The following is a 25,170-nucleotide window of genomic DNA, read 5'->3' as shown; positions in this document are numbered from 1 at the left end:
CCTTTAAAAAAAGAATGGCTGGCGGGCCAGGCCGGACTCACAAGATTCAACCATCTGCAGCTTTCATCGGTGGGTCCCATCATACAGTCCTGCCTCAGCAGCACATGATATGTTGCTTGCTGTAGTGCAGGCTGAGCGGTACCAGGCAGGATCCATTCTTACAGAGAGAAAGAGGGGTGTTTGCAGCGCTAAAAATAAAAGGGTACTTGTTTCCTAGCACGGCCACAATCGCGGGCATCGGGTGTCTAGTGGTCTGCGACGCGATGCCCCCGATTTTCCCATTGAAATGCATTGAAAAAAGTCAATATCGCGTCGGTCGCGTCGTATGTGGCTAAAAAAAGCTTAAATGGTCCAGACGCGATGCCCCCGATTTCCCCATAGGGAACAATGTTAAATGCCTCAATTTACCCGCGATGCCCCCGATTTCCCATAGGAATCAATGTTAAATGGCTCAATTTACCCAAATCATCATAGGGAACAATGGGAAATGGGCCAGAAAACCCAAAAAGCACCCCTTAACAGTGAAATGTCCCCACAAAAGTAGTTGACGCCACCCCACGATCAACGCGAACCCGAAGCGTGGCGAGCGCAGCGGTACGCGTCCTCCGACCTTTTCATACCCCCACTATCCACGTCGGCGTGGAGTTGAGAATAGAATAGTGTGGCGAGCGCAGCGAGCCACCGAGCCCGAAGCGTGGCGAGCTGATGCCTTCACAGGTAAACGCGTCCCTTCGCGGGCTTCACAGGTATCCGCGTCCCCTCGCAGGGCTCGCTACGCTTCGGGCTCGGTGGCTTGCTGCGCTCGCCACACTATTCTATTCTCAACTCCACGCCAACGTGGATAGTGGGGGTATGAAAAGGTCGGAGGACGCGTACCGCCGCCCCTCGCGGGCTCGCTGCGCTCGTCACGCTTCGGGTTCGCGTTGATCGTGGGGTGGCGTAAACTACTTTTGGGGGGACATTTCACTGTTCAGCGGTGTTTTTTATGTTTTCTGGCCCATTTCCCATTGTTCCCTATGATGATTTGGGTAAATTGAGCCATTTAACATTGATTCCTATGGGAAATCGGGGGCATCGCGGGTAAATTGAGGTATTTTAACATTGTTCCCTATGGGGAAATCGCGGGCATTGCGTCGGTACCATCGCATGCACTAAAAAATCGGGTGGGGTCCAGGAATGTAGCAGGAAAGTCCAACAGTAGGATGGCAAGAGGTTGTGGTCCAAGTACCTACGCGTTTCGCTGACCTCTGTCAGCTTTATCAAGGTCCTTGGACCTCAACCTCTTGCCATCCTACTGTTGGACTTTCCTGCTACATTCCTGGACCCCACCCCTAACATCTTGGAAAAAATCTTCACACCACTTCCTACATCTTTGTGGACTCCAACCACATTCATCGTCGAGGCTCATCCAAAAAAGTGTTGGGCACACCTCGCCCTAATTCAAGGATTCGAACACCTCCAGCGGTTTTCCTACCAAGTGGTCATCCCCATAGGACTGGATCTAAGGGACAATACTCAGTCCAGTGCAGGTTACTATTGCCATAGTCCAATAACAGTCAGTCAATTGTTTACATGTTTTTATAAATTATCCGGATTAATTGTCATTTTTATATTTCAAATGTGCCATTAAATTGTTATATATTTTTATTGAAATTTAATACTTTTATTTTTAGCGCTGCAAACACCCCCATTTCTCTCTGCCAGACTTTTTAGGGAGCTGACTACTCCCTTTCTCAGCAGCTGCTTTTTTGTGTTATTTAAGACCACAGCCCATAACCAGCGCTCTGTTATCAACCTAGGTTGATTTTTTTTTTTTTTTTTTTTCATTTTTAGGATCCATTCTTACCCCTATTGCAGGTGTTAGCAGGGCTACTGGGACAGAACTGATTAACTGTGGAGAAACAGCGGGTGCGCCACAACGCTCCATTGGAAGAGCAGCGTTCACATTTTGATCCCACTGTGAATCAGTAGGTGCACCTTTAGTGCTTGGAGCCCGGACGCAGGAGTGTCCGTTGCCTCTGGGAGTTACACTCCTGATCAGTAGAACTCCTTCAGTCTGGGCTCAGTGCGTTCTACGTTTCATCCCTGTACTGAGGGTGGGATGTATGGAACGCAGAGCGAGAACTTTCAAAGACTGTGCAAAACAAACGACAAAAGCTGATTGGTTGCTTTGGGATTTTATCCAATTTATTCGTCTCTACCCTCCCCCCTTTCATTGAGCAGAACCTCTGATATTTCGGCTTTTATCTGTAATGCGCTGAACCTGAGTTCTGAATTTCTAGGTACGAACTGGATGATACAGATCTTGAATTTAATAAAGCACAAAGGGGATGTCGCACTTGCCAACAGTGTGCCAATCTACGAGCGTTCTCCATGGTATGAAACTGTTCCAGCTAAAGAGCAGATCAAGGACCTCGTGTCGCCAAGAATTATTTCTTCCCATCTACCATTCAGCATGTTTGCAAAATCATATTTAAAGTCTAAAGCTAAAGTAAGAAAAAAATAGTGTATGTATGTATGTCTTGCCCACCTCTCTGGAATTAAACTCTAGCGGTGAGTATTTAGTACTACAGATCATTGCTTCACAACCAAGGGTGCGTATTTAATGATTCCCATCAGTGGCGGCCCATCATCGTCCGCAGTACATGCACAGAAACCGATTTTTGGGGCTGCCCCGCCGTTGCGCACAGAGAGGCATCCCAGAGGGAGAGAACACCTCCCAATGGGATGCCTTGAGTGACTGACAGGTTGGACTTCCAATAGGAAGTCATTGCCAGTCACATTGAAGCCAGAGCAGTCTCACAGGCTGCATCTGGCTTCACTTAGGCAGAGCACAATGGTGGATTTTACCTGGGGGGGGGGGGGGGGGCTGCAGTCCATAGTTAAAAACTGCCACTTTCCAATTATTGCAGATGCTTGCAAATAGGATTTGATTATTCAATCCTGGAAAGGGAACATCAAATACCCATGCATGTTATCGTGTGTACTGTATGCAGGGGTGCGGACAGCGCTGCCAGGCCCTGGTAAACAGAGGGCACTGTACAGTATGGCTGGTTGTGTGGGTGGCAGGTTGTGCAGGTGCACATGAAGTCTCTCTCTTTCTCGCTCGCTCTCTCGTGCTCTCCCCCCTCTTGACAGGGTATACAGTGAAGAAAGTATGATATGTCGGAATATTTAGGATAAATGTTTGGCTCAAATTTTAATTGTATCCAAATTACATTTATGCTGTATAGGCATATAATCAACTCCCTTCTTGATTTTCCTTAGATTATCTACACAGTTCGGAATCCCAGGGATGTCATTGTATCGTTATTCCATTTTACCAAGATTATCAAAATGTTTTCAGGAGTTGAGCAGTTCCAGGAATTTTTTGACGATTTCTTGCAGGGGAATGGTGAGTTTATTAAACCTGCCCTTTGACAATGAAATACTATCTGTATATCACTTGCTCATATACAGTAATGGCTCTATATAAATAAGTCATACAAAATATAGATCATAAAAACATTTTTGCACCAAAGGCAAACTCCAGTTTCTAGAGGTTTTATTATGAAATGCAACGTTATGTCACAACTGTAATTTTTTTTTATTAATTGTTAAAATGTATGCTAACATTTACATTTTCAATGTTTTTTTTTGTACAGTATCTTTAGTAAAGAGACTTCAGGAATTTTAGTAAAAGGGCAAGCACAATTTATCCTTTTGGCATGTCCCTTTTTTTTGTCTTTATTTTTATTATTCTGGAAATAATTGGAAGTTCTGGAATGGTTATGCATTTGCAAAATTTTTTTACAATTTCATTTTATAATGCTAGCTTTAATACTTTATAAGGGCACTGAGTGTCTGGCACCAAGGGCGTAACTACCAAAAGTGCAGGGGGTTCAGCTGCTATGGGGCCTTGAGCTGAGAGGGGGCATTTTCCCTGTGTATAACATGTGTTGTATACCTTTCTCCTCATTGGTTGGTACAATGCATCCGGAAAGTATTCACAGCACTTCACTTTTTTTTTTACATTTTTGTTATGTTCCAGCCTTATTCCAAAATGGAATAAATTATTTTTTTCCCTCAAAATTCTACACACAATACCCCATATTGTCAATGGGAAACGTGTGTTTTTTTTTTTTTTTTACCTATTTCTAAAAAATCACCAAAAATCGCATTTACATGGATGCACCTTTGGCAGCAATTACAGCCTCAAGTCTTTCTCAAGGATATTGACTGTGTAGTTGTTGTCCTGCTTAAAGAGGTCCTGTCGCCCCAGTCTGAGGACATGAGGGCGAGGTTGTCATCCAGGATGTCTCTGTACACTTCTGCATTCATCTTTCCCTCTGGCCTGATTAGTGGATTGCTGCAGAGATGGATGTCATCCTGGAAGGTTCTCCTCTCTTTTCTCAGAGGAATTCTGTATCTGACAGAGTGACCATCAGGTTCTTGGTCACCTTCCTGACTAGGGCCTTTCTCTCCCGATTGCCGGCCAGCTCTGGAAGAATCCTGGTGGTTGAGAACTTCTTCCATTTATGGATGATGGAGACCACTGAGCTCACTGGGACCTTCAAAGCAGCAGATATTTATCTGTACACTTCCCCAGATTTGTACCTTGAGACATTCCTGTCTCTGAGGTGTACAAACAATTCCTTTGACTTCATGCTGACATGCACTGTCAAGTGTGGGACCTTTTTTCTATAGACTGTTGTGTACCTTTCCAAATCCTGTCCATTCAACTAAATTTACTACAGGTGGACTCCAATTAAGCTTTATGACCATCTCAAGGATGATCAGTGGAAACGGGATGCACCTGAGCTCAACTTTTAGCCTTATGACAAAGATTGAATACTTATGTATATGTGATTTCTTAGTTTATTTTATTTTTAATAAATTTGGAAAAATACTGTTTTCACATTGTTTGGTATTGTGAAAATTTTTTTTTTTTCCATTTCGGAATAAGGCTGTAACATGACAAAATGTGGAACAAGTGAAGCTCTGTGAATTCTTTCTGGATGCACTATAGAGGCCCTTACCAACTTTTGCTATAGAGCCTACAACTATCTAGTGGTCCATATACGGTGACAGAATAACATCAAAGATATCAATGCTCACAATGAATTGTGGTCACATTCCATTACATGGACAAGTTTTGCTATAGGCTACTATTACTGGCCAATGAGTGGGGAGTATTTTAAGAGAAGGGAAGGAAAGCCAATGAATAAATATTTTTATATAAATGAGGGGTGTGCAATAGGTTTTTGGATACACCGTATATTTAAAAACAAAGACAACATTAAAAAAGATTTCATAGTATTTGAAAGAGGAGCCTATGCAAATTTGCATGCTCTTAGACCACTTGGTGAAACAGGTGTTCTACATGCTGGATGAAGGTCTTCACTACAACTTTTAGTGTTTGCATCTTGCGATTGATTTGTGGGAAAACTTAGAAGTTTCAGGGGGCCAAGTCTGGAATGTGTAGTGTATGATCATGATGCTCCTGGAAATGTTCGTGGGCCAGAAAATCCACAATATTTCTAGACTTGTGGACAAGTGCATTGTCATGATTGAGAAGGGCACCAAGCGAGTTCTTGGACAGTGTATGAAATGACTTCCAGCACTTTGGCAGGCATTGGTTGATGGAAAAAGTCCCCAGTGATGGTGCAGTAGCTACATAACTGGTCATGGCCACAAAAACCTGACAATTACTTGGCTAGGCTGCATCCACAATAGAACTTCCAACTGTGGTCCAGTCTGACTGTATCAGTGTCCATAACCACTAATCTTCCAGATGGTTTGAGCTACTGACATAAAACCTGGCCAGTATTTTTGTGGCATGAAGCCACCTGAGCTGTCTTCTGCTCTTGAGACATTGGATTGGGCATCCAGTGTTTAAAAACCTTACTCAGGCAAAGCTTTTCATGGTGTATCAAGCTGATGGATCCAAATGAAATGTGACTCTCCTCTAACTGTACAAATGGTCCCCCTAGCATCCATCTCCACTATGGCCTGCATGGCAGCAAAGTTGTTCTCCGTGATGGTAGACATTGGTTGGAAACAGTGCTCCTAGCCTTCCAGGGACTGTCTCCCACACCATAATTCTGCAAACCACTCGAACGCTGGTTTGGGACTGTACTTTGTCCACAAAAGGACTTTGTAGTTGGCAAAAACTCTCCTGTCACAGACCACTATTGTAGTCCTAGAAGATCCTGGCTCTCTAGTGGCCTCTATGCTCTAAAGTTTGAAGGACCTGTGCAGTGCTACTTATATATGGTTCTGCGCCTTTTGCTTCCACAAAAATTTTGGTCAGAGATTACAGTTCACAATCTGTGTCTCTGACCGCTCACTATTCCAGATTTGTGGCTACTGGGACTGTACCAAAGGTGACAACCCTGCTTTTGTCTTCACCTTTTGGTTCTGTTTTTGCTAGTTCTGGGTTTATATAATAGTCCTAAGGTTTGGTTTTATTATATAGTGTTAAACGTCAATGTACAATTTCTTTTACTTTCAGCTATGTATGGGTCTTGGTTTGAACATGTGAAAGGTTGGATGGAAATGAAGGATGACAGCCGGTTCTTCTGTATAGCATATGAGGAGCTCCTGCAGGTATGTGTTTGCACTAAAACTGGCATGCGTGTCTTATGTATGTTCTCTCCAGGCTTACTGTTGTTGTTGTTGTTGTTTCCTGATGTGTATGGTATGCAGTTTCTGGGTCAACAATGTCTAGGTCGACATCTGGAAATGGTTGACATACCACAGGTTAACATAGAAGGTCAACAGAAGCTTAAGGTTGACATAAGCATGGTCGACACAAAGTGTGTGTTTGTGTTTTGTGTTTTTTTTAGTGTTTTTTTGTATCTTCCTATGGATTACCACATGTTCTGTAGAAATATATTTAGGAAATTGGTGCTAACTGGACTATTTCGTACTGTACAGAAAGACGCTTAAAAATTTGCTCTTTCAGATTCTTAATTACATCTTAATTTTGCTAAGGCGATGCACAACCTTGCAATTTAAATCTATTGGTGAAGGAAAAATGGCGGTCTTCAATTTGGCTAATCCGATCCAAGATACTCCAATATAGTGTTTTCTATTGTCTGTAGAAACCTTTGGTAGATCTTGAGGACCGGTTTGGCCTCTCCTGCTCTAGGGCAACCCACAACAGTTGACTGTTTATAAATCCATCTTTCTTAAATATTATAAAATGAAATCGTACTGTAAGTGCAGTATAAGGTGAGTATATGCACCCAGCCCACATTCCGCAAGGAATGATGAAAGCGTTTTTCATGTGCAAGAAGCTCCTTGGAGTGGCATGGAGACCCCCCCCCCCCCCCCTATAAAAACTTGAACCTATGGAGTTCACCTGTATTTAATGAGTATTATGGAATTATGGATATAGATGGCAGACTAATGATTCTACCAATAATCTAAATCTGGGGTGGCCAAATGGGATGCGGTCATTTGGTCTACAGCTTGATGGTCAACAGTAATTAGGTTGACCCCATTAGGTCGACATGGTTCTAGGTCGACAGGTCGTTAGTTCAACAGTATCTAGGTCGACAGTGAAAAGGTAGACATGGGGCTTTTCACTATTTTTTGAGCCAACATGTGCCAACAGACGGTATTTCATGCCCTACCATCCACTAGGGCATGAAGGGAGAATAAAATAGTGAGCCGAGCGTAGCGAGGCACCGTGCCCAACGCATTGCAAGCGCAGCAATGCGGTGCACTTTAAACTGTGTCCATTTCGACTGACATTTAGAGAAAAAAACTGAAAAACCCCCATGTCAACCTTTTGACTGTCGACCTAGTCATTGTCGAACGAACGACCTGTTGAACTAACGACCTTTCGACCTAGACCCATGTCGACCTAATGACTGTTGACCATCATGCTGTAGACCAAATGATCCCAACCCGGCCAAACTGACTCTGAAGATCTACCAACGGTCCAGGTTTCTAAATCACCTATGGTGCACTACTGTAGTTATTACTACCTGTCACATTTCCCAGACTCCCTAGCTCAGTCATGTCCAAACTATGGCCTTCCAGCTGTTGTGAAACTACAAGTCCCATCATGCCTTGCTACAGTTTTGCTATTACGGAATGCTAAAACTATGGCAAGGCATGCTGGGATATGTAGTTTTGCAACAGCTGGAGGTTCACAGGCTAAACAATTTGACTAAATTTTGACTGCATGCACTGACTTAACAGGCAATAGCAACGTGCGGAACCGCGCATCGTAATCACTCGGGGCATACAAACGGAGAGATCTGTGCTTACTTTCTACGCAATCTAGTCATATTGCTTAGATAAGAGCACAAATTTGCCCTGTATGTATACCCCTTAACTGCCACATTGTCAAACATGCTGCATTCATTCCTACTATAGAGCCACAGGTTGCCCGACGCACATGAACTGTTGGTAGATCTTGTGGAAAGGTTTGGCCACCCCTGACCTAAATGAAATCTACAAAAATTTGAACTTTTTTTTTAATTGTTATTATTTTTTTTTCTTCAGGACCTTAGAGGCAGCGTGGTGAGGATCTGTAAGTTCTTGGGGCAGGAGTTGGATGACGCACAGATTGACTCGGTTGTAGAACATTCTGCTTTCAAGGCCATGAAGGAAAACAAGATGTCTAATTGGAGCCTTTTGTCCTCAGATTTTATGGACCACTCTAAAGGATCATTTTTACGTAAAGGTAAATGGGGCTTTCTTTCAAAATGTTAATGTGCAATGAATACTTGCTAACTGCATCTGTACTGTATATAGAAAGCCAATTCTCTTATGTTTACATGATAACTTTCTTTCTCTTCTATACAGTACATAACCTAATACAAAATGAATATATGAATAACAGTGGCTTCTTACACAAACATAAGTAATGAAATATACAGATGTGTTTAGCTGCCTGAAGCATGACCAATGTGTGCTTACGTCACGGCATGTGAATTGGCGTGCCCAGAACAGTACACCGCGATGTACAACACCATGCAATCCTATGAATCGCGGGTGTGAATGAGGCACATGCGCCTCTGTGCGTGCAGCAAAGGAGCTGGACACCTCTGTATCTGATCTGTATATACTGGTAAGGGTTTGGTATATTCAACATGCTCTGAATGTCAACCTAATCCTAAAGTTGATAATGATCGAACGCCTACATTGCCAAAATGTTGGTATTATTAATATAGCCAGTTACAGTAGGATTCAATATAATATGACACTAATCACAACCTAACTTTTAAGGCCCCCATACACAGGGGCGGATTTAGGGATGAGGGCGCCCCTAGGTACAACAATAATGTTTACTAAGTAGGACAGTTTATAGGGGCAGTATCTGTATGTCCTATCCATTTACACTCTATTTAAGATGGAATATAGTACAGTACAGTGGATATTTTGCAGTTATTGGTACATTTCGGGCTGACAGTACTATCACAGACATCCAAGTGCCGCCCCCAAACATGTGCCGCCCCTAGGCACGTGCCTCACGTGCCTAATGGGAAATTCGGCTCTGCCCATACACTATGCCACTTACCCGGCTGTGGGTGGGTGGGTGGAGGTGACGCTGCTCACCAGGCTTGGGGGGGGGGGGGGAGTAGGGGTGGTAGTGCCACTCACCCAGCTTTGGGGGGGGGGGGGTTACCGCTACTAACCCGGCTTTGGTGAGTCTGTCGACCCCCACGCTGCAGCTGCTTCCGTCCACCCCCACGCTGCAGCTGCTTCCATCCACCCCCACGCTGCAGCTGCTTCTGCCCACCGCCACGCTGAAGCCGCTCAGTTCCAGGTGTTCAGGTGCGCAGTGACGTCACCCAAAAGCGACCCGTGGCCATCTTTCCAGCAGTCAAAGCCACGGCCATATTTACTTCAGGCAGACAGGAGTTGGTTGCTGCGGCCACTAACCAATGTGGTACCGCGGTCCCCAGCCCAGCCAGGGGGGGTATGCGGCCAAACCTGGAGCAGCCCACCGGAAAGTGGCCCGGTTTCCCGCCAGGCCAATGCACCCTGTTTTGTGTGTGGGGTTTTTTTTTGGTAGATCTTCCAAATAAAACTTCATGTAGAATTTTATGGATGATCATCTCTCTCACTAATTAGGCATGGTAAATAGCTATACTGTGTGTATGTATGTATGTATCATAAAACCTCCGTATACTGTAGATGAACTGATACTAGAAATTAGCATCACATGATATTCCAGACTCCTCCTAGATACAATCTGAATACGTACTATTGGTCTATTGGCTGCCAACATCCCACAGGATTGTCTGGTAAACAGGAAAGTTGGGAGGTATGCCATACTTGCCTACTTTTGAAAACTAGTTTCAGGGAGATTCTAGTTGGTAGTAGAATTTTGCAAAGTGCCCCCATTAAGGGGGCGTGTCATGCTCCACCCAAAGGGTGTGTCTAATTCCATATATGGAGATATTGTGAAAAGAGATTGTGAACGTGGCACCTAGAAGCGTGGGTGTGTACTGCTACATCTGAGAGGAATCTTTTAAAATGACTTATATCCAAATGTAGATCAGCCCCAAAGCAGTTAGTAAGATATACTATACTTGGTAAAGTGCTGGGAAATGGTGCTGATGATTCAATGTAAATGTATCTGTCTCTCATTCCTTTTCCCCAAAAAAATGTAACTGTGTAATGTGGGCTAGGTGACATGAGGGAGATTGCTAGACTAATCAGGGAGAGAAAGAGATTGCTGCTATTTCAGGGAGTCTCCTGCAGAATGCAGGAGGGTACGTATCTATGAGGTATGCTGATGTGAGTTCTTAGGAAGATTTGGGGTTTCAGATACAGGCCCTTATTCTGAATCGTGCGGCCGGAGCCGCACACGGTGCTCCGGCCGCACAAACCAATCCCCGCCCACACTACGGATCGCCACGGCCGTCCGTACACGGACGGCTGGCGATCCGCATGAAAATGGTGGGGCGTACGCCTCCACCATGGTGGGAGCTGCCCCCTGCATTCGATGGTCGTCGACCATCGAAGGCAGGGCCGCACGCCCCAGCAGCTCCCGCAAGCTGAGACCACACGGACAATCGTCCGTGTGATAGCTTGTATGGGGCCGGAGAACTGACATCCGGCGACGTCAGCTTTCCGCCCCCATCACTGGCGTCATACCCTCATTACCATGCATACGCCCCGCGTTTGCATGGGAACGCCCATGAAACGCGGGGCGTATGCATAGGGAAATGAGGGTATGAAGCCCCTCACGCCCCTATACGCCCCCTTTGCGGCGGACGAAATACGTCTGCGGCGAATTCGGCTGCACATGCGCAGATTGACCTCTGCGCATGTGCAGACTGAAAACATCGGCGGTACGGCCGCACGCGGCCCGTACCGCACGATTCAGAATAAGGGCCACAGTGTTGTATATGACTGAGACCTTGGTCTGGCAGAATAGGTCTAGTGTACATTCACACTCGATAGTTATCTATGCCTCCTGATTAATATTGAAGCAGATTTCAATATTGAAAGGAATGAGATGAAAATGAAAGCAGTAGTAAGAATTGCATGTGTAGCACAAATTATAGGCCTGATTCAGGTTGGCTCGCTAAGCAGCGTAAATTTGCTGCTTAGTGCGCGGGTAAATGCCCTCCTCCCTTTGCCTAGCGAATGGCCACATTTGCATGTGACTGGATGTCTTCACTTACACATCTATTAGTATGCAGCCGGATAGGTGAAAATAATTTGATGATCGTTGACTGCCTTTTTTTTTTTTTTAAATTTGCCACAGACATGGCTGAATTCGGGCGGGTGCTGACTTGATGTGATGTCAGCCGCCTGCCCTGAGCAGGCTTCGACATGCCTGCATTCAAATGGGGCCACCCAGCGTTTCCTGGCAAACAAAAAGAAAGTTGCTTGCACCTCATGTCATCTGTCGTCCTCCCCTTCCTACTATTTATTTATTAACAGTTTCTTCTATAATGCAGCATATTCCGTTGCGCTTTACAAAAGGAGACCGTGATACAACAAACAGGGTATTTACAGACAGTCAAAGGTAGGAGGGCCCTGCTCTTAAACTTACAATCTATAGGGAAATAGGCATTGATACATAAGGATAGATACTGTAATCTTATTGCATTAATTCCACCAGAATGCAAAGGTTCCTGGTGTGCTGTATGATACGGTGACCCAGCTGTTGGGCCATAGGTCAGGAGGATGGAAGAGTGGATATGTGTGGCCTGTACAGCGGGGATGTGATTGGATAGAAAGGTATATGGCTGGTTCTGGAATTTGATAAGCTTGCTTGAAGAGGGGAGTTTTCAGGGAACGCTTGTAGGTTTGGAGACTGGAGGAGAGTCTTATTGTGCTTGGGAGGGCATTATACAGAGTGGGTGCAACCCGAAGCAAGTCCTGCAATAGGAAATGGGTGCGAGTAATGAGTGTGGATGAGAGACGCAGATCTTGTGAGGAGCGTAGAGGTCGTGTTTGATGATATTTTGAGATAAGAGAAGATATGTATGTTGGTGTAGTTTGGTTTATGGCTTTTGCAGGAGGGGAGGGTAACTGAAATAATTTTGCATTGAATACAGGTAACCAATGAAGTGACTGACAGAGTAGCTTTGCAGATGATGAACATCTAACTAGGAAGATTAGCCTTGCAGTTGCATCCATGATGGACTGTAGTGATGAGAGTCTGTATTGGGGAAGGCCAATAAGGAGACTATTGCAATAATCAATGCGTGAGATGATGAGAGCATAGATTCAAGTTTTTGCAGTGTCTTGTGTAAGGTAAGGGAGAATTTTTAATGTGTTTTTTTAGGTGTATGTGGCATGATTTTGAGAACGCTTGAATGTGGGGAACAAAGGAAAGTTCAGAGTCAAGGATAACACCTAGGCAGCGAGCTTGAGCGGTAGTTGTGATTGTCATATACTCAACAGCAATAGAGATATCAGGTTGGTAACTACTATATATTGGTGGAAATATAATTAATTCTGTTTTTGACATATTAAGTTTGAGGTGGCGTGATGACATCCAGTATGAAATAGCAGAAAGACATTCAGAGACACAGACCAATACAGATGGGGACAGGTCCAGGGACGATAGGTAGAGCTGAGTATCATCCGCATACAGATGATACTGAAATCCTAAAGAGCTGATTAGTTTGCCAAGAGATGAGGTATAGATTGAGAAAAGCAGAGGACCTAAAACTGAACCCTGAGGTAATCCAACTGAAATAGGTAGCGAAGAGGAGGTAGAATCAGAGAAACTAACACTAAAGGAGCAGTTAGATAGGTAGTATGAGAACCAAGAGAGGGCTGTGTCTTTAAGTCCTAAGGATTGTAGTGTTTGCATGAGAAGTGTGTGGTCAACAGTGTCAAAGCAGCAGAGAGATATAGAAGAATTAGTTGTGAATAGTGGCCTTTAGACTTAGCAGTGACCAGATCATTCACAACTTTACTCAGTGCTGCCTCTGTGGAGTGTTGAGAACAAAAGCCTGACTGAAGCGGGTCCAATAAGATGTGCGAGTTAAGAAAGTGTGTGAGGTGAGTGTAGGGAAGTCTTTCAAGTAGTTTGGAGGTGCATGGAAGTTGATAGATGGGACGGGAGTAGAGAGCTTGGGTCTGAATTCAGTTTTTTTCAGAATCTGAGTAATAACTGCGTGTTTCGACAATGAAGGAAAGACACCAGTAGAGAAAGAGAGGTTACAGATTTTAGTTAAGATTGGAATGAGGGGCTACGACGGGCACCTAGTAGGAGCTGATATCCTCTACCAACATCCGAACAGCCCATCCTGACAATGCTCACCCTTTCATGACCGGCTGTACTGCTGGGTGAGTCCTCCGTGCATGCTCCGTTCAACCAGCAGTGCCTATGGGGTGGACGGACGCCGGGGAGAGGAGAGAAATTGCTTCCGCGAAGGCCAAAGGAAGTAACACCATGCCATCTTGCAGCTGCGTCTGCCGCCCTCCAATACGCGCGCTCTGCTTTGATGTGCGGCTATGCCATCAGCCCGGACCCTGTACTCCGGAGGCGGCCTATGTGGACATAACACACCAGATTGTCTGGGGTGCTCACTGAGCTCTGCCGATGGGAAGGTGTTGGGAGCCAGCCTCGTGAAGGAGGAGGATGCACACACATCACCCTGCACAGCCCAAACACAGGCCTTATATTATATGTACAGCTCTTCCAGCACGTGGACAGAATTTCTAAACCTGCTTAGCACTCTTCTGATTGGATACCCTGGGCCACTTTTATCCTCAGAAGCACTATACTGATATCGTGACCGATACTACTACTGGTCTCCTGCAAGCGCTTGGTGGCGTACTAGCCGCCGCCATCTTCCTCCGTCCGTACCCTACTACTGACAGTTGACCTTCCTGGTAGTCCTATAACTCCTGCTGCGAGTGCTGCCTCCTCATGACCATGGCATCTTCTGTGCAGCTAATACTGAGCGCAATCTATGCCTAATAGACTTCTTCACCAGTTGGATGGTATGCAGGCAGATACCCCATCCTTTACCTGCACCGTTGAGTGGTGTGATGCAGATGCTGGGGACAATTTTCCTGTGCTTACTGAACCTATAGCCCTGCCTGCTCCTGTACTGGACTTTGCTCTGGTCATGCACTTCTCCATGAGTCTGCGTACACATGAGACTGTCTGCTGCACCCGAGAGCAATGGAGACGGCATGATTCCATTTCGGGCCTTTCTATTGTTCTGCTTTACTTCTGGATGTCCTGTTCTGGCTGCCGATCCTTCCAAAAATCCTATAACACTGGTCCTGGCTGGACGAGGCCTCCACAAATTGGTTAATATAAGTGCGGGATGCTCCCCTGCTTATTACTGTGCACGATGGGAAGATGCTGCGCCTGAGACCGTGTACCTGCATATTGTAGAATATTGGGCGGACTAATGAATACTAGTCAAGTATACCTCTCTATTCTATTACGGTCCCGTTCCCATGATTCTTTTGCCTCCATTCGTTTTTACTATATGTGCTTGAGCTAACTAATTTTTTACCCAATGCGTGATTCTTATTCTATTTGCAGCGAATGGGCGGAATTGACAGAGAGTAGTACAATTAAGCATGGGGGGGGGGGGGGTATGGTTAAGGGATCCAGGTACGCCTTAGTTGCAGGTGGGTTGTACAGGGTGGGGGGTTATAGGGGAGGTTTGCTTTGGGCCTTAAGGGTGGGTATTCTTAATATATATTTCTTATTTCCCCCTGTTTAACCAGACACCAGATTTTGTAATGTTCATTTCCTCCAATCTAGTGATTTTTCTTTATGGGGTATTCTACTGACAGTTCATACTCCTATATTTGCATCGCTGATGTTTTGCTATATTTCAGTGTGACCTATGACTTTGAAGCTGTGTGCTGTATATACCCGGTCTTCTCTAGAGCCCAAATGGCGCCTTTGGGTAATGGTAATCCACATATCCTGCAATGACACAATTTTGTTTGTTATGTACACACTTAATATCCTTGACATTATTATATCTCCTTATGATACTTTGGTCATACTCCTTGTTTATATCGGGAGGTTTTTTTTTTTTGTATCAAAATTTTCTCAATAAAAATTATTGAAAAAAAAAAAAAAAAAAGATTGGGATGAGCACAGGAGACAGAGATTTACTTATTTATGAGAGTATAGGGCAGGGCTGGGTAACACCGGCCCTCCAAATGTTGATGAACTACACATCCTAGGATGCTCTGCATTAGTTCTGCTATGTGGCCATGCTGAAACTGATGCAAGGCATGCTGGGATGTGTAGTTCATCAACATCTGGAGGGCCGGTGTTGCCCAGCCCTGGTATAGGGTCAAGAGGAGTGGGAGGAAGAGAAAATTGCAGATACTTCATCTTCATTCGTGGGATCAACTGAAGTAAATGCGTCAGAGGGCTCAGGTATGGAATTATTGTACTACTAGATTGTAAGCTCCTCGGAGCACGGCCCTCTTCCCTCTTGTCAAAGCTCTTCTCTTCACATTTCCCTTACAGCTCTCCCAATACACAAACAATCGGCGACCATCTTTGGCCTCCAGCCCCTTGTAGTACATTGATCACGTCCTCACCACTTACATACAAGCTGTAATGTGTAGTGAAATGTGATCGCTCCTTTTACCTGTACTCTATTTTTGTTATTTATTTACTGTAATGTTAGGTTTTGTCTCCCTCTACTGTTCCATTGTATGGCTCTGTGAAACACTTGTGGCGCCTTATAAATAAAATATAATAAGTTCCCATGTGATAATATGGTAGGTAGTTAAGCGCTCACCTGTTGTTAGCTGTAGTGGATCTAATAAGTGACAATAGAGTGGTGTTTGTATCAAAATGATGTTTATTACTTCATAAACACAGTACATAAGAGCGGGAATACAGTACAGAATGATACAGATAATGCGGTGGGGGGCTGGATGTGGAGATACCTGTAAAGAGCCCCGTGGGGGATTAGGGTGCCAGCAGGCCCCTTTATACCATAAGCCTTGTGGGTTTATGTCTCAATCAGGTGGGGGTGGTGTGAGAGCTGCCATATATAAGCCCTTTCGGGTATGAGGGTCTCAGCAGATCCCTTTTACCATAAGCCTGTGAGCTTATGTCTTATATAGGTGGCTAATGGAGGGGGTATGTTTGCGGGTGCTTCAAATGTCCAGTGCACCTTGGACATAAGACCCCGCTGGTCATAAAAGACATAGGCCCTTATTCAGATCTGATTACAGTACAAATTTGTTCTCAAAATGGGCAAAACCATGTGCTCTGCAGGTGGGGCCGATGTACCATGTATAGAGAGAGTTAGATTTGTGTGAGGTTTTTTTTTTTTTTTTCTGTGCAGGGTAAATACTGGCTGCATTATTTTTACACTGCAATTTAGATTTTAGTTTCAAACACCCCACCCAAATTTAACTCTCTCTGCACATGTTACATCTGCCCCACCTGCAGTGCACATGGTTTTTGCCCATTTTGAGAACAAATTTGTACTGCGATCAGATCTGAATAAGGGCTATAATCCAAAATGGTGAACTTCTTTCTGTGTGCAGTTATACAGATGTACTGAGCCCCAGATTTGTACATTATCGCTCTGTGTTGCAGGAATCTCTGGTGATTGGAAGAATTTATTCACAGTAGCCCAGAGCGAGTATTTTGACAAAATTTACCAGGAGGAGATGAAAGACGTCAACACAACTTTTTATTGGGAAACTTTGTAATTAAGTAATTGTAATTAAAATGTAATAGTTAAAATATATATTAACCACACATCATATTGCATTGTAAATATCTGTCTGATTAAATTAAATCTATTCGCATTAGGTCTGATTACTGGGAGTTTCTTATTAGCCAAGGCATATACCTTTATCTCAAGATGGGATGTACCGTGCCGTAACTAGACCTGTTGATGCTCTATGCCAGAAAGGGAATTGGTGCCCCCCTCCCCATACTCAAAAAAGGTACAGTGTGCACCACAGATGTACGCCAAAATTTGGGGGCGTTGCTTCCTGGTGAAAGGTCATGGCCACATATTAGTACTAGGGATGTGCAACAGACACTTTTTAGATTTTTGATCTGTATTTCCTTTCATGTTTTGGATCTGGATTGGTTATTCCAAAACCACCCTTACGACACTCTAAGCAGCACCCCTGGAGTTATATAGCACACTGGGTAGCACCCTCAGACTGCTATGGGACACCTTGCGGCACCCCTGGAATTATAAATGACATATGGCGGCACCAGTGGACATATACTTGACACATGGTGGCACCATGCAAGCAGGGCTGCCATCAGGAATGTTGGGGCCCAGGACTCCTTTCCAGTCCAGGCCTCCCCCTCGGATGAATTGACACCCCGTCCGACCCGATGCGCGGTCCCGTGCGCATCGGATCGGTATTGGGCAGTGGCACCAGCTGCACATAAGATTTCCTAAATCTTATGTGCGGGGTCAGCGGGCGGGGGGGCGCCGGAGAACTACAGGGAAGAGCCGGGCAAATAGTCAGCAGGTGGGGATGCCGGTGAGCCGTGCATGGGGAGAGGCTGGCAGGGTCAGCGGACACATAGGCTGCCGGCGGGGGGACGCCGGTGAACCGGCGAGGGGAACAGGTCACGTGCTGGGCAGGAGGACCAGGCAGCCACAGCTGCAAGGAACAAAAACCCCAATACAAACAAATAGAGAGCCAGTGATTGGGTGAGAGGTATAGGTTGAATAAGCCTGCGCTCCGGGACCTGCTTTGTTCAGTGCACTGATCAGAGCGCAATGGAGGCAGTCAAGGGAGTTGCGGTGGGGGATATGAGCTGCCGGGGCCCGGGACAGCTGTACCCCAAGCACCCCCTATCGGTGGCCCTGCATGCGAGTAAGACACAATGACATTGGGTGGGTTTCTCTAAACAACAAATTTTGATATGCAGGAAAGCCCACACGTCGGGGTTTTTCTGCTGTGGGTATTGCCTGCAAAAGCTGGCTATACCCCATAGAACCTCATGCTTCGTAATGCACCCCACACGGACCCCTGTCACCTGTGTCCAAACAAAAGAGTACTTTTTTTGTTCCCTATTTTGACTTCCTTTGAGTGCCAACATCTCTGAGAGATGATTAAAATATCCGCTAAAACTGCCAGCGTCGCTCACGTTTTGTTATATAAATTCAAATAAAAATGTTAAAAAAAGATTATATTTCCTACATAAGGTAAACCTTACAGGTCATTATGATAAATAAAAATGCTTGCTTACCAATTTTCCCACCTCTTTTGGCAATTTGGTACGCAAAGGGTTAATTGACTCTGAGGAGCACCTACAGTATATGACCAGTGCTGAGGCGTTTTATCATAACTATTGTGGACTGACCATATACTTCCCATTACTCTTTTTTTCACTAATGGAGCTTGCACCCAGGTACCCTTCCCCCTGTCTCTTTTCTCATGTTTACATGTTTTCTAGGTCACCTGTGGATTTTTGAGAACCGCTAATCTAAGGTGTGGTAAAATCTTGCATCCAATGAATAATGAGATTGTTTGTCTTTGTAGAGAAGCAGGAACAGGAAATGCTGTTTACTGTTACTTCCTGTTGTTGCATAGCAAGCAATGGTTGGTGGTTAGGTAACCCTTTCTATGCTGGTTATTATTTCTAAGGTTGGCAAATGTTACCACCGAAGCTTGATACAAACTTTAAATATAAGCTTGACGTTGTGTGATGTCAGCCACCAGTCTCCACCAAATGGATGTGTGGCATCGCAAACATTACCCCCGTCACTACGCCCAGCCTGCCCGTGACTCCGCCCACCATCCTCTACTACACTCACAAAGCCACCTAGGCCAGCAACAAGGGACCATAACAGCAGGGAGATCAGGGACATACTACACCAGGGCGCAACCCACAGCCTTACAAAAGGCACTTCAACCAGCCCACATACATTACTCCCCACCGAGCCGCACACCCGCCTCGTTACGTCACCGCCTTGTGATTGCCTTTGTGTTAGTACATCTGGCCCACATGCACAAAGCTTCAAAAGTGATAAAATGGAGAGTGATAAACCACCAGCCAATCAGCTCCTACCTGTCATTTTTCACAGTCAGTGACATGGCAGTTATGAGCTGATTGGCTGATGGTTTATCACTCTCCATTTTATCACTTTTCTAGCTTAGTACATCTGTCCCTGTGTGAGAGCGAAAGAGATGTAATGTCACTTGCTGCCAACAGATGGCAGTTTTGCGGAGACACACAATCAGACACTAGACCAGTTGTTCCCAAACTGTGTGCCGTGGCACCCTGGGGTGCCTCGGAGGACTTGCAGGGGTGTCCTGGGTTGGTGGCCCAGGACCAATTAAAGTTATTTATGTCCAATATAATAGTCAAATTGTGCACAAACAGAAGTGAATCATGTCCATTACCACATAACTGATCCTGAGTATGAGATATAAATACAATTTATTTAACTAACTTTCTCAATGAGAAACCTTTAGCCTAGGGGTGCTGCTAAATAATTCTGATGCTTCCGGTATACCCCTGCACTAGACATATGGTCACCGGCCCTCCAGGACACCACAGTATGTTCTCTCTTCAGGAGCTATTCATGACTCCTCCACTCTTGGAATACCTCCCAACTCACATGGCCTAATATTAGCCAGTGCAAGGGAAGATAACATGGTGAGCCAATGGTGGCCATCTTGGATTTTCAAAAATTATTCTTGTTTGGAGTAAATCCTGTATTTCACTATTTGGAGAATTATATTCATTCCACATATTCATAATTGGAGAGTGTTTAGAGGTGATAATTTGGAGGTGGAGCAGATACCAGTATCATCTTCCCCATTTTCCCTACTTTTCAAGGCTTAGTACATCTGGCCCTGAATGATTAATAATTGCTATGGGTGCATCTACTGAACTATTAAGGAGTGTTATGGAGCTTGATGCCCTTTCATAAAGGTAGATGGCTACCGAAACGGCCCGCCGGGGCGCAAACTGCATGATTTGATGCTGCGGTCTTCAGTCTTTTGCCAGTCACTGCTCAGTATGACAAACATTGGCTATTTGTTGATTGACACAACAAATTATTAAAACTTTTTTGCATTATACAAAAAGGGTGTGCTGGTCCTGTCGTTCCAGGGGACTTAGGGTCTCTTTGGTTGACTTGGTATATATATATATATATATATACTTGCCCTGGTGTCCATCCAAACGGCATGTACTGTAGAATATAGAAACAGAGGAGGCACTCGTCGGTCTTAACAGCAACAATGAATGAGGGGTACTTGTGTATTTTGGCGGCGCCCATCGCATCGCATACCATAAGGCATACGATGGTATACGATGGGACGCGATATCGCGCGATATTGTACAATGCCATACAATTTTAAAATTGTATAACATTGTATATGGCATACAATGCGATGCGATTAAACATTGTATAAGCACCCTAATGGGTGCTTACAATGTTAAATGCACCCCCCCCGCCACCCCCCCCCCCACTATAAACGTGAACCCGAAGCGTGGCGAGTGCAGCGAGGCCGTGAGGGGCGGTGGTACGCGTCCTACGACCTTTTCATACCCCCCACTATCCATGTCGGCGTGGAGTTGAGAATAGAAAGTGTGGCGAGCGCAGCGAGCCACCGAGCCCGAAGCGTGGCGAGCGGACGCGGATACCTGTGAAGGCCGCGAGGGGACTCCGATACCTGTGAAGGTATCCGCATCCCCTCGCGGGGCTCGCCACGCTTCGGGCTCGGTGGCTCGCTGCGCTCACCACGCTTTCTATTCTCAACTCCACGCCGACGTGGATAGTGGGGGTATGGAAAGGTCGGAGGACGCGTACCGCCGCCGCTCGCCACGCTTCGGGTTCACGTTTATAGTGGGGGGGGGGTGGCGTGGGGGTGCATTTAACATTGTAAGCACCCATTACGGTGCTTAAAAGCACCCTTTAGGGTGCTTTTACAATCTTTCATTGTATAGGGGGCAAAAATCGCGTCGCATCGCATGCCATCGGGTGCATGGCATACGATGCGATTAAAACATCGCACGATGGGAATCGAGGGCGCCGCTATAATACACAAGTACCGAATGAGGCACAGACACAGCGGTCTAGTCAGCAACGTTTCAAGATTTATTCGTCATCAGGCTCAAAGATACAAATTAAACACACTCACCTAAATAGCTTCCCCACCACCGTGCCACTGGATTGCCGGCTTCCGCTCACCGCCCGGTCATCTGTGTGACACGCGCACTAGCCAGTGCGTCCGGGAATGGTAACTGGTTGCCAGGAAACCCTGTCAACAAGAACATACAGATACATGTTAAAAACACAACAGTTGCAAGTACGAAAAACAGTATATGATGTTAATAGAGTCAAATCATAGATACATTGTATACACAGCTTGTATATAGAAGCCTGTGAAGGTAGCTAATATACTAATTAAAAAATGATAAAGTACGAGTCACAGATCTAACTTATGGTGTGTACACACTTGTACAATGTGCATGAGATTTTGACTATGTAGTCAAAATCTCATCTGGATCTCATGCAGATCGCACAGGTTTTAACCATTGCGATCCCGATGTGCGCTACCGTATTGCAGCCAGAAAGTCTTGGCTGCATAGACTTTTATAGTGCAGATCTGCACTATATAGTCTAAATTGTATGCCGATAGTCTAAATTGTAATATAGTCATAATTGTACAAGTTTGTACACACCATAAGACATCCAGAATATCATGTCTGTATAAAGAAAACACAAATACATAACAAAGCTGTTGAATACCACTTCATAAAAAGCAATTAAAGCTGCATTGCTCATTGAGACCCAACGTATGTAAGTAAGTAAGTAAGTTTTATTTATATAGCGCACTTTCTCCAACAGGACTCAAGGCGCTTTACAGACATTAAAAATAACAGTGCACATACTGCAATACAAAGGGTTATCAGTACAAGGAACAGGCAACAATGGCAGTACAGATATACATAACATGTACAGATATGCACAAAACGCATTCTAATAAGGGACACGGACATGGAGAACATAATTACCGAGCTGTGCAGCACCCATTCAGCGACGCTACATGGTGATTGCACAGCCAGCTAGGTAGCCAGAAACAGTACAGATATATACTAGATGTACTCTAATGAGGGACATGGACATGGGGAACATATAATTACCGAGCTGTGCAGCACCCAGGCAGCCATTCAGCGGTGCCACATGGTGATTGCACAGCCAGCTGCATAGACTTTTATAGTGCAGATCTGCTCTATATAGTCTAAATTGTATGCAGATAGTCTAAATTGTATGCCGATAGTCTAAATTGTAATATAGTCATAATTGTACAAGTGTGTACACACCATATGACATCCAGAATATCATGTCTGTATAAAGAAAACACAAATACATAACAAAGCTGTTGAATACCACTTCATAAAAAGCAATTGAAGCTGCACTGCTCATTGAGACCCAACGGATGCACCGTGTCCAACCGATGCATCCACCGGGTCTCCAGCTGCAAGAGACTTTTACCACAATCTCGTCCCCTCTACTTACAAGCAACCTGGTCTATGATTTTGTATTTCAGGGTGGCCAAACCATGGCCTGCTTTCCTGAAATGCCCTGCTACCGGCTGCTCATTGGGAATGTGACTGGTTTTGCTATCCAACGAATGTCAGATGGCGGACCTATGAGCTGCCATCCGCTCTTTGAAAGTATATATATATATATAATTGAATAAAACATATACAAATGAAAAAAATATTCAAAATATATAATAAGCAGCCAAGGATTTTGTTTATGAAAAATTCAAGGTCGATGCATCGATGTTATTTATATTATTAGTGCGATCGCCCCCTGATTGGACTTTGATTAAGCAGTTCTTACTTCTGTAGGTTAAATTGTTGCAGTCTTATATTAATAATTAATATAAACAGGTACAAGCGGTGCACAGACGGCGAGATGGATCGTGTCTCCAGTCGAACGGGGGTGTCAGGAAATGGACCATGTCTCCAGTCGAACGGGGGTGTCAGTGATCTGTGCCGCAGTTGGTGCACCAACCTGTGCCAAAGTGATCCACAGCAAGCCGCAGTCGGCGTACACCCATGGTGTGCTGTGGGCAATCCTCCCAGGTCCGCTCCTATCCTGCAGAATATCTCACAGACGGCAACTGTGCACATCAATCTTCCCCGCTGCTTGCAATCAACGAAAAGTCTGGCACTGTGCAGGTGAGCTCCGTGGGTGCTACCAGGGGTGACAAAGGCAGGTCCTCACAGTGAGGGTAGTCATATGACGCGTTTCGCCATTAGAAGGTTTTTTTTTCAAAGAGTGAAACATTAGTGTCCTCGGACCCTTTTTTATAGTAGTCCTCCACTGCTTAATTATTAACAGGTGGATTAGTCAATATCATCCACCTGCTCTGATCCACCTCTTTTCCCGAGCCACCTCGCAGTCTAATTATCCTACAGGTGTCAATTAAAACCTAACATCTGTATATTATATTTAGACACAGGTCTTGATAAAAGGGGAAACCCCCTGAAACATTGGCTTCTTGAACCGCAGTCTCTGTATTATTGCTTTTACACTCTGAGTGATGGCCAACTTTTGGACTTAGACACATGGATATATATTAGCTATAACATAATTAAAAGTTGGTTTAAGCAATCTTTCTCAACACACCTAACCGAATTAGAGAATATAAAAATGAAGCAAAATATATATAATCAAAAGGTACTTGTTTAGTTTCACGGCGGCAGCGGCCGTGCGTCTGAGTCCCCTTGCCGGGCTCGCTTCGCTCGCCCACGCTGCGAGCTCGGTGGCTCGCCACGCTATCTAAAATCAACTCTATGCCAACGTGGATAGTAGGGGTATGAACTAGCTACGTTGGCATATAGTTAATTTAGTTTATTTTAGATAGTTTGGTGAGCACCGTACCCGGAAGTTCACGGCGGCCATGTTTCCGCCGTGAAACTAAACAAGTACCAATCAAAAATAAATGGATATAAGTGTAAAGATTGGGGGTTAAACCTGTAGCTATTTTCCCTGCAGTTAGAGTTATCTCGCTAGCCTCCACCAGTAGGCTATATACTCAAATATTGTACTTTTAAATGTTTTAAACTTATCAAATATTTCTACAATCAAATATAATCACACGTCTTCCCACATTAACATAGACGTATCACTTGGGATAGAACACTCAACCTCTCAGGTCATAGGTGAGTTCTCTACCATTAAGCCAAGTGTCTCTCCCTTATTGATTGTGTTTTTCAGTCTCTCATACCACTCCAGCAATCCTAAAGTGCCATTAAATAATTGCTTTATATAGTTAGAATTTTAGACTATCAAATAAGGTGGGGAAAAGATAACCATTGATAGTCAAAGGTTTCTCAAGACTTCTTTGGGAACCCCTTGTGTTCTGTTTATTGTTCTTATTGTATGTGTATATGTCCTTATGGTCCTTATGTCTGTGTGACCAGGTAATATTGGATCCTTATAAATGTGGGGCCTGCCTCCTCTCCCCCTTCACCCTCCCTGTACATCTGGAAGCCGCTTCCCCTAATATAATAGGTCCCCTCTCTACTACCGCACACACATGTAGTTCCCTTTTGTCTGAAACTAAGGGCATATAAAATGTTCTGTATGTTCTCTCTCAACTCATACCAATGTCACTTTTTTGTATATTTTAAAAGAGGATGATGTGTATAGGGTAAATGCAACTGATGTGACCTGTGAATTAACTAGCCCTAATTACCAATAATGATGCCCAGAGGCGTAGCTAGGGTGGCGCTGGTGG

The 25,170-nt window shown here is 44.7% G+C and overlaps 1 protein-coding gene across 1 annotated transcript in view; it reads left to right on the top strand.

Annotated features, from left to right (window-relative positions):
• The window catches only part of LOC146041806 (sulfotransferase 2B1-like), a 38,122-nt gene extending 20,890 nt beyond the window's left edge, over nucleotides 1-17,232 (top strand). The window contains exons 3-7 of the mRNA XM_083161700.1: nucleotides 2,283-2,491; nucleotides 3,268-3,394; nucleotides 6,494-6,588; nucleotides 8,500-8,680; nucleotides 17,018-17,232. Of these exons, the coding sequence (XP_083017826.1) occupies nucleotides 2,283-2,491; nucleotides 3,268-3,394; nucleotides 6,494-6,588; nucleotides 8,500-8,680; nucleotides 17,018-17,133 (728 nt within the window). The 3' untranslated portion in view covers nucleotides 17,134-17,232. The remainder of the gene's footprint in view (nucleotides 1-2,282; nucleotides 2,492-3,267; nucleotides 3,395-6,493; nucleotides 6,589-8,499; nucleotides 8,681-17,017) is intronic.
• The last annotated feature ends 7,938 nt before the right edge of the window (nucleotides 17,233-25,170 follow it).

The sequence above is a fragment of the Crinia signifera genome, chromosome 19, assembly GCF_055691185.1.
Source record: "Crinia signifera chromosome 19, ASM5569118v1, whole genome shotgun sequence".
Classification (NCBI taxonomy): Eukaryota; Metazoa; Chordata; class Amphibia; order Anura; family Myobatrachidae; genus Crinia; species Crinia signifera.
This window is presented reverse-complemented; position numbering and strand designations above follow the sequence as displayed.